Genomic DNA, 15,184 nt, shown 5'->3' with positions numbered 1-15,184 from the left:
CACAGTCTCTGAATCATGACTTTTGAATCCAGCTCAACCACTACATTCAAATTTCAAAAAAGCCTCTCTTCTGGAAGCCTGTTTTCCCCTTCGTTTTAAAATACTCAACATACAGCTTTTATCCTCTGGTCCAAATTATTTCCTTGGCTGAATGTGGTTTCCTCTAACCTGCATTTCCATTTTCCCACCCACTTTAAAGAAAAACTACGGTCCAGAGTTAGATACTTTTATATGCTTTCATTGAGGAATCTTTGGCACAGTTGACGCACTGTATTATCATTACATCTATTAAAAAGCTATTTGTTCAAATTTTGTCATAAAAACGTGAAAACATTTTATTCTATGTACAATAATGTACACAAATTTAAATAGGTCACCAAAGAGACCAGAAGTAATTAAAGAGGTATATTTACAGTAGCACATCACAGTAAACGGAAAACCATTCACAGATTGAACATGGATACTGTTTTTGTGCTTGGTTACACACTGAAGTGAAGCGTATTACTCCATTTTGGATGAACTGAATTTTAAACAAATAACCTCAATGATTAGTAAATGCTATTTTAATCAGTATCATCATTAAGTTCTTCAGCTGCTGGGCCCGTGTGCTGAATCACTCCATTTCTTTCTCTTTGAGCATCATCGTCACAGTCTGTACTGTCCTCTTCGTTCAGTTCCCTGTCGGATTCAGCAGCAGCATCTCTTACATCTTCCTCTGGATTTTCGTTGGGTGCAATAAATCCGTTGTTGTTAGAGATATTTGAATTATCCTTAATATCATCTTCGATGTACACTTTCTGATGGCACATTGGACAGGTATCTTGGATGTACAGCCATTTCCGAAGGCAAAGTGCGTGGAAATAATGATTACACGGTGTGATGCGAGCAGATGTTGTGAACTCATGATAGCAGATCGCACACACATCGTCTATCTCTTGTAAGCGGCTCCCTTTTATTTCAGGAAGTGAATTAATTTTCTTAACAGCAGTCCTACGATTCATGAATGTCTTCCAGCCATTTTTTGCTTGTAAGTAGATGTTAAAATATGCATGTAGACACATCATACAAGCCCGAATTTTACTTCCTGACTCAAACATCATAGTGTAAGCCCCATTTCCAAACATTACTACTCCAAATATAAATTCAATAATATTGCCTGTTGAACGAACATAGTAGACATAATCATCAAGCTTTTCCCAAAGGACATTATAGTAGCCATCAATCATGAATAATGTATACACAGTGAGAGAAACGATTACTTTTAAGCAGAGTTCCACGCAAAAGGCCGTCACTGCAAACAACCATGTATTTAGTGCATAGTGATGCCAAAGAACGTAACTGAGTAAAACAGGAAGAATAAACAGGCAAGCAGAGACAAAGAGCACAGGAAAATGTCTACGGAAGGATGACACATGAGAGGCACTGAGAGACATTAATACAGGGTCTGTCATTCCGTGGATGAAATGCAGGACTGCAGTTAATAAAAGGCACATGTTTCGACTTAAGCGAATAAGTCTCTCTTCTGGTCTCAGCCCACTTAAACCAGTCTGAAGAGCCAAAATAAAAAAGAGAACAGGCGCTACAAAGCCAAGCCGCCTGTCGTCTTCTTCAGTTGATCCAATAAAGGCCAATATTCCAAGGCCCAAGTAATGGGCTATTGAGGAAATTACAGCACTCATGCCCAGTACAGTTAGTGTAGAATCACATCCACTAATTATAAGATTGCAAATGAGGTCCCAGAAATCATCCCAAGAAATAAAGAAGGAATCCGTTTCATTTGCCATCCTTAAAATGTACATCAACACTGTAGCCTGAGCTGTAATTCTTGTTAGCCAAAAGACTCTCAGGATATCTGGGAAACGAATCCTCTTCCACGTGTCCTCCATTAATAACTGTAATCCGTAAATTCGATACATGTGCCTCACTAAAAGATAAACATACCGTGTAGAATAATAAAACCACTTAAGTTTCACTGCCAAGACGAGCACTGTGTTTAATGTGAGAATCAAAGAAGAAGTAAAAACTAAAGTCTCTCGGATGTGTAATGGCAGCTCTGTGATTAAGCCTATTACAGGAACCAAGAGATCCAAAATAATTAACTGTGAGTAGATGGAATGAATCTGTAGTAGTGTGATGTATCCAATCCCTAAGGTCAGCTGTAGAACGATGAGTGCCATCCATAGTGAGGGCCCTTTTCGAGGAAGCAGCTCAATTCCGAAAGCTGATGTGTTGTAGGCACCATAGAAGTCAATGTGCAAAGAAGCGTAATAATTTACCAACACTGAAGTTGCAGCTAAGAGAAAGGCTGAACTGTACATGTAAAACTTGAAAAGTGATCGTTGTGACAAGATCAGAACAATACTGGATACAAATATACCTAAAAAAAAAGAAAGGAAAGAAAGGTCATTTGGGTGCAACGTTTTTTTAAGATTTTATTTATTTGTGAGAGCACGCGTGCAAGCACAAGTGGGGGAAGGGGCGGAGGGAGAAAGAAGTGGACTCCCCGTTGGGCAGGAAGCCTCATGTGGGGCTCAATCCCAGGACCCCAAGATCATGACCTGAGCCAAAGGCAGACCCTTAACTGACTGAGCCACCCAGGTGCCCCTTGAATGCAACATTTTAAAGAATGTTTTTGTACTAACACCCCCTTTCCCTTAATTAGGAAATACAGTATTTTCAAAGTTATGAACATTATGTCTCAAGGCAATTTAGGCTTAAAGGCCAAGAAAGGTTTTGTAAAGTCAGAGTTCAAAAGAACAGATCATACTATTTTAAAAAATCTTATTCCTTATCTTTTAAGTTCCAAATTCAAGTAGTACTATATATCCAGAAACCAAATTACTAAATTGTCTTCAAGATTAGTTAGTGATACCTACATTTAAACAAGTTTTTAAATCTTGAAAGAACATGTCCTTTATAATTTCATAAGTACTAAGAATATTTAAACCAACTCCATTACTTTAAAAAAAAATCAAAAATAAGCAAAATGCAAATATTTGTTCCTAATCTTAGACTTCTTTTTCTTAAAAATGTTCTTTAGGAAATCAAGTTTAACTTTTATATACTTACAACTTATGCCTTCTTTTTCTCAAATAGTGAACTCCTGCTGGCATTTATATTTCCTGCTCCTTAAAATCTGTGCATTCTTCCATGGGTCCAAATTCAGGGATTTTTTCCCCCCTCTATATACTTTCCTACAGATTTCAGAAACATCATCCAAGTTCTTTCTCCTGTACATTACTGTACCTCTTACTACAAATAGTCAACCCCCTTTACTGTTCTTCAAATTACAAAAAGTCACATTCAGAAAACCAAAAACATGTTTTAAAAAATGGAGTAAGCACCCCCCCCTGAATGGAGTTCTTGAATACAGTGTGATGTGCATTCAACATCATCTTTCTTTGTGCTCAAAGTTTGTGTGATCACACTATCGCCCAAGGCTTCAATATGGAAAGGATCTCCAAATATTCACCTGGTTCCACTTCTGCGTTATAACCGCAACACGCAAGATTTGTAAAACCTGACTTCAAATAACTCTTGAGATTTCCAATTGCAGGTAAAGGCACCATAATTCTCTTAATGGCACCTCTAGCCCTGCACCCTAAAACTCTGACAGTTATTTGCCAATTCTACTAACACCTGTTACCTCCCTCTTCTCAATGACACCAACCAGTTAGCTAGACTCTAAAAACTCCTGTCCAGATCTACCCACAATCCCTTCTATATACGAACTGCTTTTCCACATTTCTTTGATCAACAAAAACCTACATTCCTTGTCCAAACACTCAAAGCTCCTATGTGGTATTCCTCCCAACACACACACAGCACCACTCCAGACTTTCTCCAACACACCCCCATGCCTTTCTCTGCCATAACCGCAGCTATGTTTACATTCCCCTCTTTGCTTCCCAACTCCCCGACTGTTCAAATCCTACCCATCCGATAGACCAGTTCTCTCTGATAGTTACTGGTCTTTGAAATTACCAACAGAACTCAGTGAAATGCCCAATACTCATACACTACCTTGTACTGTAGTTTGTAGTTATCTGAGGTCATCGACCCTGTTATATAATGTCCCGTTGTGACAGCCAGCGAGGATCCTACCTTGCACATTATGAATCCCAAAATATTCTACCAAAAAATTACTTGTTTATTGAAATAACAATGGAGGAATGTTAATGTAGAATCCTGGATTACATTTTTAAAGGCAAGCACAAAATACAGCCCACGTAGAAAATGAAACCTATGAAAACCCAAGACAAAGCTGAGAAACCAGAGCTTGGAGGACAGCAAAGGGTCAGACCCCAACTGAAACATCACCTCTCCACCTTGCTTCAGCACGTAATCAAAAAAAGACACTGCATATTACGGTGGAGGCATTTTACAATCTATTGCATATAAAAACAAGGGTTAGTTCTTCCAACTGAAGGCTTTGCCTTAAGTTTGCCTTAAAATTTATCCTGTGCCAACCTGTCAGGTCATTTGTGAAAAGAAGAACAAAAGGACACAACCACCGGAAAGACACGTGCGTCTCTGCATAAGAACCACCTGATTCCTGGAGCAAAAGGGCCACGAACAATCTCCCCAGGAGCTGGCAGCTCGGAATGCGCCTTGCAATAGAAAATAACTGTCTTCGGAAGTTCAGAAACCGCTTTCACATAAGGTAATAGGAAATGGGACTAACTCAGCCACTATACGTAATCTTGCTTTCAACACATAGAAAAACAAAAGTATTTTTCCTGAAACAAAACTTAGTCTCCGAAAACAAGTCAAAACAAAACCCAGATAACTGCAGTTCTATTTTATGCCACTTATAAGAAGAAAATCAAACAGGGACTGTAAAGTATTTTTCTCAACTGTTCGCAAAGGGGTAAATTCATCTTTACCTGTGAATATGAATACTATAATTTACAAACTAGCCCTTTTTATTCTAATAGCTTTTTTCCTTGAGCTATTGAATGATCTGATTTTTAGAAGTATTTTTATAATTTTTTTTTTTTTGCTTCATGCAAATATATCAAAGGGAAGAAAGGGGAGGCGATGAAGGACAATGTAGTGAGACTACAGTCTGATGTATCCTAGCAAGTAACAATAAGAGATCACTCTTTCTGGGGCGCCTGCGTGGCTCAGATGGTTAAGTGTCTGCCTTCAGCTCAGGTCATGGTCTCCAGGTCCTGGAACTGAGCCCCATGTAGGGCTCCCAGGTCAGCAAGGAGTCTGCTTCTGTGCCTCCCCCTGCTCATGCTCTGAGATGAATAAATGAATGAAAATAATAATTTAAAAAACGAATTAAAAAAGAAGATACCACTCTTCTCTTGGTTAACATTATACCCCAAGACATAATAATGATGAAACATTTCAAGAATAGTATAAAATTATTTTAATTCCTACCCAAAAGTTGCATGTAGGTAAGGTTCTTACATTTTTCTTTTATACTCATGTTCCTCTGTGTGGCCAACTTACAAAGTAATAAGTCTCTCTAGTAACATTCCCCCTTAAGGCCCTTAGGGAGCACTGCCAAGAGCATCACTATGTTGCATTTTCACAACTTCAGATATAAAACTCTTGGTATTTATCCTAGAGGCCTAAGAAAATCAAGCCCAGTGGTAGAGTTTCTCATTAGGATTTAAGAGTGATCTGAAGAAGCAATCAAAACTATATATAAATGCTACTTTATGAAGAAAAACCACCATGGGACACTGGAAAATAGAAGTAACTGAAAATACATTTCAGGGATCCAGTTCTCTACATCTCGTGATCAGAGTTTCACTGAAGTCTTCAGGGTAGGATCAAGCAAGAGTCAAAATCAATTCAGGAGCTTTGAAGATACACAGAACTCAATTCATGGGAGAGTTCAGGACCTTTGCAATTTGACTACCAAAAATAAGCAAACAAAACAAACACTACCCTGGCACAGTGTACAACAAAGCATTTAACCCCTTTACGTGTAAAATACATTTGTACTTTCTTTAACCTTGTCTGGAAGCTTAGGACTAAAAATTAAAAGGAAATAAGACATAATATTTGTAACTCTCTAGATATCTTTAAATACCTTTTACACATGATCTAAAAAAAACTGCAGAAAAACATTTAAATGCCTAACAGAGTAAAGACAGAACAGCACAGAAATATTATGATTACCTTAATCCAAAGGGAGCCCTCAGCAATGAAATGTAGACAGAGTAAATATCCTGAAAATGTTAATCTACAGGTATACTTGATAAATACACCAAAGCATAAAGAAAACTTTTCTATCAAAGTCTCATTTGGGGTTAAAAAGAGTATTCCAACTCTTTTATCAATAAGAAATCTTGGGTTTTTGCTTCTAAGATTTTCAACATGTTTTTATTAAAAAGAAATCTCAATATAATCTTTTAAAGTAAACCTTATAGGTATTAGAGGAAGAATAAACACAGTTTTGTATAAATATATATTCATAAACACATTATTTTTTGCTTTTTACCAAAGGGGATCACATTGTAAAAGTGGGAGTTTTCTTTACCTTTAAAAGACAAATGCTTTCCTGGGGCTAATAATACATTATATGTTAATAAAAAAAATAAACTATAAAACAACAACAACAAAAAAGCAAATGCATTTCTGATTACTTATCAAAGAGAGCATCTTCCAATTTATTGACCATTCATGTTTCTTCTTCTGAATTGCCAATTTATCTTTTGTCCATTTATCTATGGAGTTGTATTTCCTTCTTGAATTGTAGACACTTAAAAATATTCTGACTAGGGTCCCTGGGTGGCTCAGTGGGTTAAGCCACTGCCTTCGGCTCAGGTCATGATCTCAGGGTCCTGGGATCGAGTCCCGCATCGGGCTCTCTGCTCCGCAGGGGTCCTGCTTCCTCCTATCTCTCTGCCTGCCTCTCTGCCTACTTGTGATCTCCGTCAAGTAAATAAATAAAATCTTTAAAAAAAAAAAAAAATTCTGACTACAAATTTTTTGTTAGCTGTAATGCAAGGATCTTCTCCAGTATGTGGCTGGTCTTTTCATATTTTTTATTTTTTTAATTTTAATATTGTTGGATTTATCAATCTTTATTTATAAATTTACTTTCAAAATGTGTGTGTGTGTGTTTTAGAGGGGCGGAGGAGGGGCAGTGGGAAGGGGAGAGAGAGACTGAAGCAGGCTCCACACCCAGCGCTGAGCCCCATGCAGGGCACAATCTCAGAACCCTGAGATCATGACCTGAGCCAAAATCAACAGTCAGAGGCTTACCTGACTGAGCTACCCAGGTGCCCTGACTTTTATATATTTTTTTAAGTTTACCTGTCAAGAGAGCGAGCAAGAGTGCATAAGCAGGGTGAAGGGCAGGCAGAGGGAGAGGCAGGCTCCCCGATGAGCAAGAAGCCTGATGCCGGACTCCATCCCTGGACTCAGGGATCATGATCTGAGCCAAAGGCAGATGCTTAACAGACTGAGCCATCCAGGCACCCCAACTTTCATATATTTTTAAAGAGTTTCTCCCTTACTCAGGTTAAAAAATACCCTCTATATTCTCTTATATTTTCTTCCAAAAATTTTAAAGTTATGTTCTTCACATTCAGCTGTTAAGTCACTTAGAATTGTTCATATGTTGGTGGTTAAGCATCCAGTATAATATTTTCCATATAACTAAATGACCATTACTTGAATAGTCTATATTTACCTCAAATTATATACTTCAATTCTACCTCTGACACCCATCAAGTTTCTCTGGGTACATGGGTGCACTATGTCTGGGCTTTTCATTCTGTGCTATTGGCCTATTTGTCTGTCTCAGTGATTCTTAACAAAGATCAGATTTTGCACCACCACCACCTCCCCACCCCCACACCAAGCATTTGGCAATATCTAAGTATCTAGTGACATTTTTAGCAATCACAAAAGGGGGAAGAAGGGTGCTGACGGATCTGCAATCGGTAAAGACAAGGACACTGCTAAAAATCCTCCAATTCAGAAAACAGCACCCCCTGCCTCCCCAAGAATTACCCAGTTCAAAATGTCAATCATATTGTTGAGAATTCCTAATCTATCCCTATCGTGTCAAAATTACTACTGCTTCAATATTTTTTCACTTCAAAGGTTTTCTAGGTTCTTTCTACAGCACCCAAAATAACGCTCATTCTTTTCACAAACTTCATTATTGTATGTCTAAATGTAATACAAAGAACAGGTTCCCTTTTAATCAATATATTTTTTAAGTTTTTATTTATTTATGACGGAGAGATCACAAATAGGCAGAGAGGCAGGCATAGAGAGAAGCAGGGGTGGTGGGGGGAGCAGGCTCCCTGCTGAGCAGGACCCGGAGATCATGATCTGAGCTGAAGGCAGAGGCTTAACCTACTGAGCCACGCAGGTGCCCCCTTTTAATCAATATTAATTTTGTCATTACCAATAATGCTGCAATAAAGTCCTTTCCCATAGTCTTTGAACAAGTACAGCTATGTCTCTAGATCAAATTCTTAGAAGAACTGAGTCAAAAACTGTATGATGAATTTCAGTAGCTAGGGCCCAATGCCTGTACACAGGAGTGACTGTACACCAAAATTGTAAAACTTTACTCATTTCCCTACAACTTTGACAAACTGGTTTTTATTTGAATATTGAACTCTTCACCAATCTGATAACAAATGTGTTCTGACTGAGGCCAAGTTATTTCTCTTTTGCTTGCTGACCGTCTGCATTTCATTTACTGGGAACTGTTTATCCTGGGCCCATTTTTCTCTGGGAGTGTAAGTTTTTCTTAACGACAGTAAAACTTTTATTCAATCCCATACAATGCAAACAGTACCCTCAGTTTGTCATTTTTAAGTTAAAAAAAAAAGTTTGTCATAAAATGTTTTCATTTTTACTTATTAGAATGTATCAAATTTTCCCTTCTAATTTTGGGGTTTTCTTGTATGTTTAGAAAGGCCTTTCCACTGGGGCACCTGGGTGGCTCAGTGGTTTAAGCCACTGCCTTCAGCTCAGGTCATGATCTCAAGGTCCTGGGATCGAGTCCCGCATTGGGCTCTGTGCTCGGCAGGGAGCCTGCTTCGCTCTCACTCTCTCTGCCTGCCTCTCTGCCTACTTGTGATCTCTGTCAAATAAATAAATAAAATCTTAAAAAAAAAAAAAAAAAAAGAAAGGCCTTTCCACTTCAGTGAATTATCATTACCTGAGTAATACTATTAAAACAAACTCCCATGCTTGTATTTTCTGCCTTGGATTTAGATTTGTTAATTCAGCAGTATGCTACACTGGGTTGCATTTCATTTAGCATTTAACACCTCCTAAGAATAGCTTAATATTCTTAAATACTCTATATATTATGATTTGATTTTATTTGGATCTCAAAAATGAGATCCTTTATATTCTGATCTGCTGAAATTCTTATATTAGTTTGATACCAAAAGTGCAGTGGTAGTACTTTTTTGTAGGGACAGCGGAGTAAATTCTTTAGAGATGAGATATAAAATTGGTAATGCTTTTTACTTAGAGGATAGATTTCCATTATTACAATTTCATTTTAAAGAAAAAGATGAGACTGACAAGTTTTGAGACTTATATATAGTAATACTGAGGTCTACAACTATTTAAAACAACCACCACCACCAGGTACAGAACAATTAATTTCAATTGTCCTTTGGTATCTTTTACACACAAACCTGTCACTTTCAATAACAACAAGAGCTGCCTCATCGAATGGACCTCAAACACTGAAGACATCTGTTTTTATTCAGGTGAATTTTTAGCATCAAAACCAGTTTTTAAGTATTTTATCATTCTCGGGGCCCCTGAGTGGTGTAGTCTGTTAAAGTGTCTGACTCTTGGTTTCAGCTCAGGTCATGATCTCAAGGTCGTGAAATCAAGCCCCATGTTAGGCTCCACACTCAGTGGTGAGTCTACCTGGGGTCTCTCCCTCTCCCACTTGTGCTCTATCTCTAAAATAAGTAAGTAAATCTTAAAAAAAAAAAAAAAAAAAAAAGAATTTTATCATTCTCACAAATGTGAATAATTAGCAAACTACACCGGTATAATGTAAGGGGCAGTCCAGGTAATAGATTTGGAAAATATTTTGTATTTCTCACAAAGTGTGAATAAAAATTCTGGGAACAAAGCACCAAAATTACACTGAAGCCTTCAGAAGACCAAAATATCTGTACCAGTGTGGTTTTAATAGAAGTACAGAAATATTTTTCTAAAGTTATCAAGCTTATTAAGAGCTAACACTTAGTAGCCTTACTAGGTCCCAGGTACTATTCTAAGAGCTTACAGCCTAACTCAGTTATTGTCCTTAGCACCTTATGACAGACAATTATTGCCCATCTTTAAAAATGCAAAGGTAAGAAAAGAGAGGTACAGAGCGGTTAAATCACTTGCTTGAGGTCACATTCTACTGTAATTGTTGAATACAAACTTCCATGATTTACTACAAAAAAAATTAAACAAATACCAAAATTACTGTTAAGTGTTCTTAAACTACAAATGATTTAATTAAGGAAAATACTCCCTTTTCCTTAAAGCTCCTTAACCTACAGATCAACTGAGAGCACTGCATTAAAGCACCTGGTCACAAAGGGACTGTCAGAGGATAGACAGTCACAGGCCAAAAGAACATTCGAGGCAGTGGCTACACTATTTGCCAGTAAATCCATGAATCCTCGTAAATACAGTTGTTTCTTTTCTTCTTTCTTTCTTTCTTTTTTTTGGGGGGGTGGGGCTCCATCATGACCTCCTCTCAAACGAGAAGCAAGGAAAGTCATCCCCCCCATCTCCTCTATGTTATATTCGGTTACTTTCTAAAGCAGCATTTCGGTTATCCCAAAATTGGTAGTTCCCTAGAAGTCTGTTAGCTTCTGTTGTCTCTCTATCAAGCTCTTTCCCATCCTGTGGAGTTGAGGAATAGAAATGATAATTTTTCTCCATTCTCTCCATAGCAAGAATTGGCATAGATTTTGCCTGCATGTATAGATCATCAACAAATGGGGGCGGGTATGGCAGGGAAAAGGGCTGGCAGTTCATCAGGCTCAGCTGGAACCCCTAAGTAACTATACTGAGATAAGGAACTGCCTGTTAATTTATGGTCATGATGAGTGGTTTCTAACTGGGAGAAATAAAATGCCTTCCCAACAGGTCCCCCTTATTAATTTTACTTTAACGTTATTTAACTAAAATCACTTTTCCCCCATGACTACCAGAATTAAGCAAAATACATTAAGTATGAAAGATGAAAACTAGTGAATGCTTTCTTTTTAAGCTGAGGTATAGCTGACACATAACATAATAGTTTCAGATGTAGAACATAATGACTCCATATTTGCACAGGCTGTGAAATCACACAGCTCCCTCAAATAATGAGGGCATCACACTTTTGCAGTGATAAGGAATGACTGGGATTAAGTGGCTGGTGGGTAACTTGGAAGTCTTGCGCTAAAGAACATCACTTTTACATCTGTTAAAGACCTAGCATACGATCACCACTATCTTTCTGTATCTGGACAGCAGCTGGAGGAAAGTGAATCACCCTTGATGTCAGATTTTTAAGCCTAGGCTCTGACAGCCAATTAATTGCTGTATATCAAAAGCAAAACACACTAAACCTCTATGCCCCTCAGTTTCCTCATTTAAAAAATTAGAGTAACACAATCCACCTCTAAGGACACTAATTTAAAGTTTATGTTAGTGAAAATGCTTTACAAAAGTGAAGCACCAAACAAATGTAAAATGTTATTTATTGCCAATAACAAAACTCAACTTTTTTTGGGGGAAGGAGAAGGAATAAAGAAGCAACAGATGGCTCCTAATTCAGAAAGGATTGGTAAGGAGCTCATCATCTACCCTTCCTCAGCAACACTTCAAAATCACAAGCCTACGAAAAACTAATCACAAGAATGACCTCATTACCAAAATTTGCCAAGTTTCAATTACTTTAAAAAAGTCTTTTATGCATAAATGCTTCTCGCTCTGGTAATGCAAGTGAAGACTGGGAGCGAAACATAAGATATTTTTAACACTCCATTCATATACAACAAAGACGCTGATTTAAAGAGTCTTTAGGAAAAGTCTCATCACTTTCTAGCCACGCTTCTATAGCCATTTTCAATACCTCTCTATTCATGGAAAATTTTAGGACTCGTTCCAAGTATCGCCTTCTTCATGAGCACTTCTAGTAATGGTTTCAAGGTCTGACATTCAAAACCCTGTCTCTTTTGGATGTCATTTACTGCAGACATTGCACGATCATGTGGACCTCGTGGATAGGGAACTGACAACAATCTGCATTTTGGAAAGGGGTAAACTGAGGCCCAGGCTTTGGCACTTCACGTCCAAGGTCACACGGCGAGATCGGGGTAAACAGCTGCTGTTTTTCTAAGGCTGTCGCGTAAGACGCGGCAAGCCAGCACTCATTCCCCAAGAGAAACAGCACCGCATGCTCACACACCCATGCTTTCTCCCCAACCTCGGGTGCAGAAATGAACAGAAGGCTGGCTCTTCGGGAGGACCGCTCCGCTGTCAACTCTGAGACAAGTGTCATCTCTTCCCCCTCCCGACCTGCAGAGACTCCCCTACTGGCGAAGAAACCGGTTCTCTCTCTCTCTCTCTCTCTCTCTCACACACACACACACACACACACACACACACACGCACACAGGACCCACAGCCTGCGCGCGATGCCCGCTCCCTGCAGCACGTTTCGGCCCTCAAAGCCGTCCCGGGACGCAAGCTACCCCTTTCCCCCTTACCAAGGAGCCGGAGGACGATCTGGAGCCCGATGCAGAACCGGCTTTGGCTGGAATCGTAGTAGGAGTTGAAGATGGCGTCGATGATGTAGAGGCAGGGCACCCGGAGCGCCACCTCGAGCGCCGCCCAGACCTGCTGATGGGCCATCCGCACCTGCTGCTGCGGGGGCCCCACCGCCGCCATGAGCCGCTGCCACACCGGGGCTGGGCGAGCAGGGCAGGGCCGCGCGGGGCAGGGCCCGGGACCGCGGCCAGGGGCGGGGGCTAAGGAGGGCGACTCCGCCCCCGCCCTCCCTCCTCTGCTCCCTTACGGCCCGCCCCGCCGCCCGCTCGCGTCTCTCGAGCTGGAGCAGGCGGCGGAGGCGGCGGCGGCTGAGGCAGCGGCGGCGGCTCCCGGGAGGCCTCTGGGTGTCGGTGTTTCCGGTCCGCTAAGGTCTGGCTCCTCCTCCCTCCAACACCTCCCCCGCCCGCGGAGCCACCATCTTGACCTCGCCCGCCTGCCTCTGCCGTTGCTGCTGTTTGGAGGCCCGGAGGCTGCGCCCGCGGTCACGCGAGACCGCGGGGCCCGCGCCTCTGATTGCATCATAATCCGGCGCTTGGGGCGCTCCCTACAACGTCATCACGCACGGTGTAGCCACCGTCTCGCTCTGTTGCTATGGTTTCCGCCCACCTTCGCGGCTTTGGCGCCACCCTAGGCGCAGGCGCTCTCCGGTAGCCGCGCCCCCTTGACTGAGTGGCTTCCTCGCCGGGGGCGGTGTCAGCGTCGGCTGAGCGCGGGACTCCTGCTTTCGTGGGCGGGAATGATTAGCTGCTTTATTATAGTCCATTAAACAGCCCGTAAACGTGGTTCAGAGCTTCTTGGGAGGAGGAGCGCAAAGGGCGCCGCCCGCCAGACCTACTCCACCGCACCCGGAGGCGGGGTCTGGGCCACGGCGGACGTTCCCGGGGAAATAGCTGCGAGGCCGCCTGGGGCCCCGCTGCAGCGTTGCTGAGCGCGCTTTCTGCCGCGGCCGCGCGACGTGGCACTGGGCTAGGTGTGGTGGCCGCTGCCCAGGAAATCATCCCTCTCATCTCTTCGCCATCACCTTTCCTACCTTCTACCCGATTGGACAGAACCGAGGGCACTCGTCGGCCGCATTTTGCCAGTGTTAAGGGCCAGAACCCAGGCCTCTTTGTTTCTGATCTTTGAGTAAGAGCATCCAGCAAGTCGTCTTTCCTCCCCCGGGAAGAAGCCATAATCAAATTTTTGTAGGGGATCAGAATATGCCACCCCCAAATATGCCACTTTGACATAAGGATTATTTTGAGCAGAAGATAGTTGAGAAACAGCAGTAGAAGCTTAAACAACTTTTTAAGATCCCTGCCCGCCCTCCTCACTGCCACCATTTGTCTAAAGAGCAGCGTATAAACTTCCACTTGTAAAGGTGTCTCCCTCTCCCTTACCAAGGCAACTCTTAGACTCTCAATTACCCACAAACCTCACTAAAGGAAGCCTTATTTTCCATTAGCTTCCCCCATACGTTTACCTTACCACAAGTTTGCCACCCCTGAAAGCCTAAACCCCTTTTTCTTTGGTCACTTCCTTACAAATCTCTACAAGATTTTTTTTTTTTTTCTTTACTAACCCAGCCGTCTTGAAAGAGAGAAAACAGGAAGAAAACCTCACTCATTTGGCCTCCTAGCCCAAACTGCGTTCTGCGCTCCATTCGTATCAGGGATTGATCTATAGGAGTGACTATCCTCTATTAATTAAAAACCCTCCAGAGCGGAGGATCATAAAACTTCCTTACTCCTGTCTCCCGTTTTTAACCTTTTGCTGTCATTCCCCACTAATAATGACTGGCATCTACCTAGTGCTTACTTTGTACTAGGCACCATACTTTACTTGTCTTTGCTATCAGCCTTCTTTGGGTAGGTATTACTATCTCTGTTTTAGAGAGGAGGAAACTGGGGCTTAGATGGGTTATCAAAATCACCAAGCATGTGTTTAAGTAGTAAACTGTTGAAGTAGTTTTGGCTAGTAAGAGTCAGACTTGGGATGAGAACGCAGGACTATCTCAAGCTTAGAACTTCAGGCATCTTTGATTCCTTCCTCTTCTCACCCACAGCCAGTTTGCTGCCACATTGGATCCATTCTTTCCTCACAGTCTCTTGTACTTGTCTCCTATTATCACTGCCACTATCCTAACCCAAGATCTACTGCAGTTTGCCTAATTAACGACAATATCCTCATTATAATGATTATGACCACTTTTCTTATCTAGTCTGCTTGCCTCTGCCAGGTTAATTTTCCCAAATTGCACATCTGGGGAATAAACTTGGGGTTCTGACTAAATGCCCAAAGGAAAGCAAACTTGTTAAGATGGGAGGACTATTAAGGTTTCTATAGGACACCTCAGAGACAGATTAGCTTCTCAATTCACCTGTTATTCTGCCTTGATTGCAATTTTAAAACAAAAAGAGAGAAG

At 41.1% G+C, this 15,184-nt stretch overlaps 1 protein-coding gene across 1 annotated transcript; it reads right to left on the bottom strand.

Annotated features, from left to right (window-relative positions):
• Nucleotides 1–213: 213 nt before the first annotated feature.
• On the bottom strand, nucleotides 214–13,296 carry RNF139 (ring finger protein 139). The gene is made up of 2 exons (XM_004743527.3): nucleotides 12,720–13,296; nucleotides 214–2,377 (listed from the first exon to the last, which is right to left on the bottom strand). Exons 1-2 carry the CDS (start codon nucleotides 12,898–12,900, stop codon nucleotides 564–566), a joined length of 1,995 nt encoding a protein of 664 aa, XP_004743584.1. The 5' UTR covers nucleotides 12,901–13,296; the 3' UTR covers nucleotides 214–563.
• Between the last annotated feature and the right edge of the window lie 1,888 nt (nucleotides 13,297–15,184).

This window comes from Mustela putorius, unplaced genomic scaffold (assembly GCF_011764305.1).
Source record: "Mustela putorius furo isolate JIRA1106 unplaced genomic scaffold, ASM1176430v1.1 tig00000228_pilon_pilon_pilon, whole genome shotgun sequence".
Classification (NCBI taxonomy): Eukaryota; Metazoa; Chordata; class Mammalia; order Carnivora; family Mustelidae; genus Mustela; species Mustela putorius.
The sequence above is the reverse complement of the archived record's forward strand: the minus strand, read 5'-3'. Positions and strand labels throughout refer to the sequence as shown.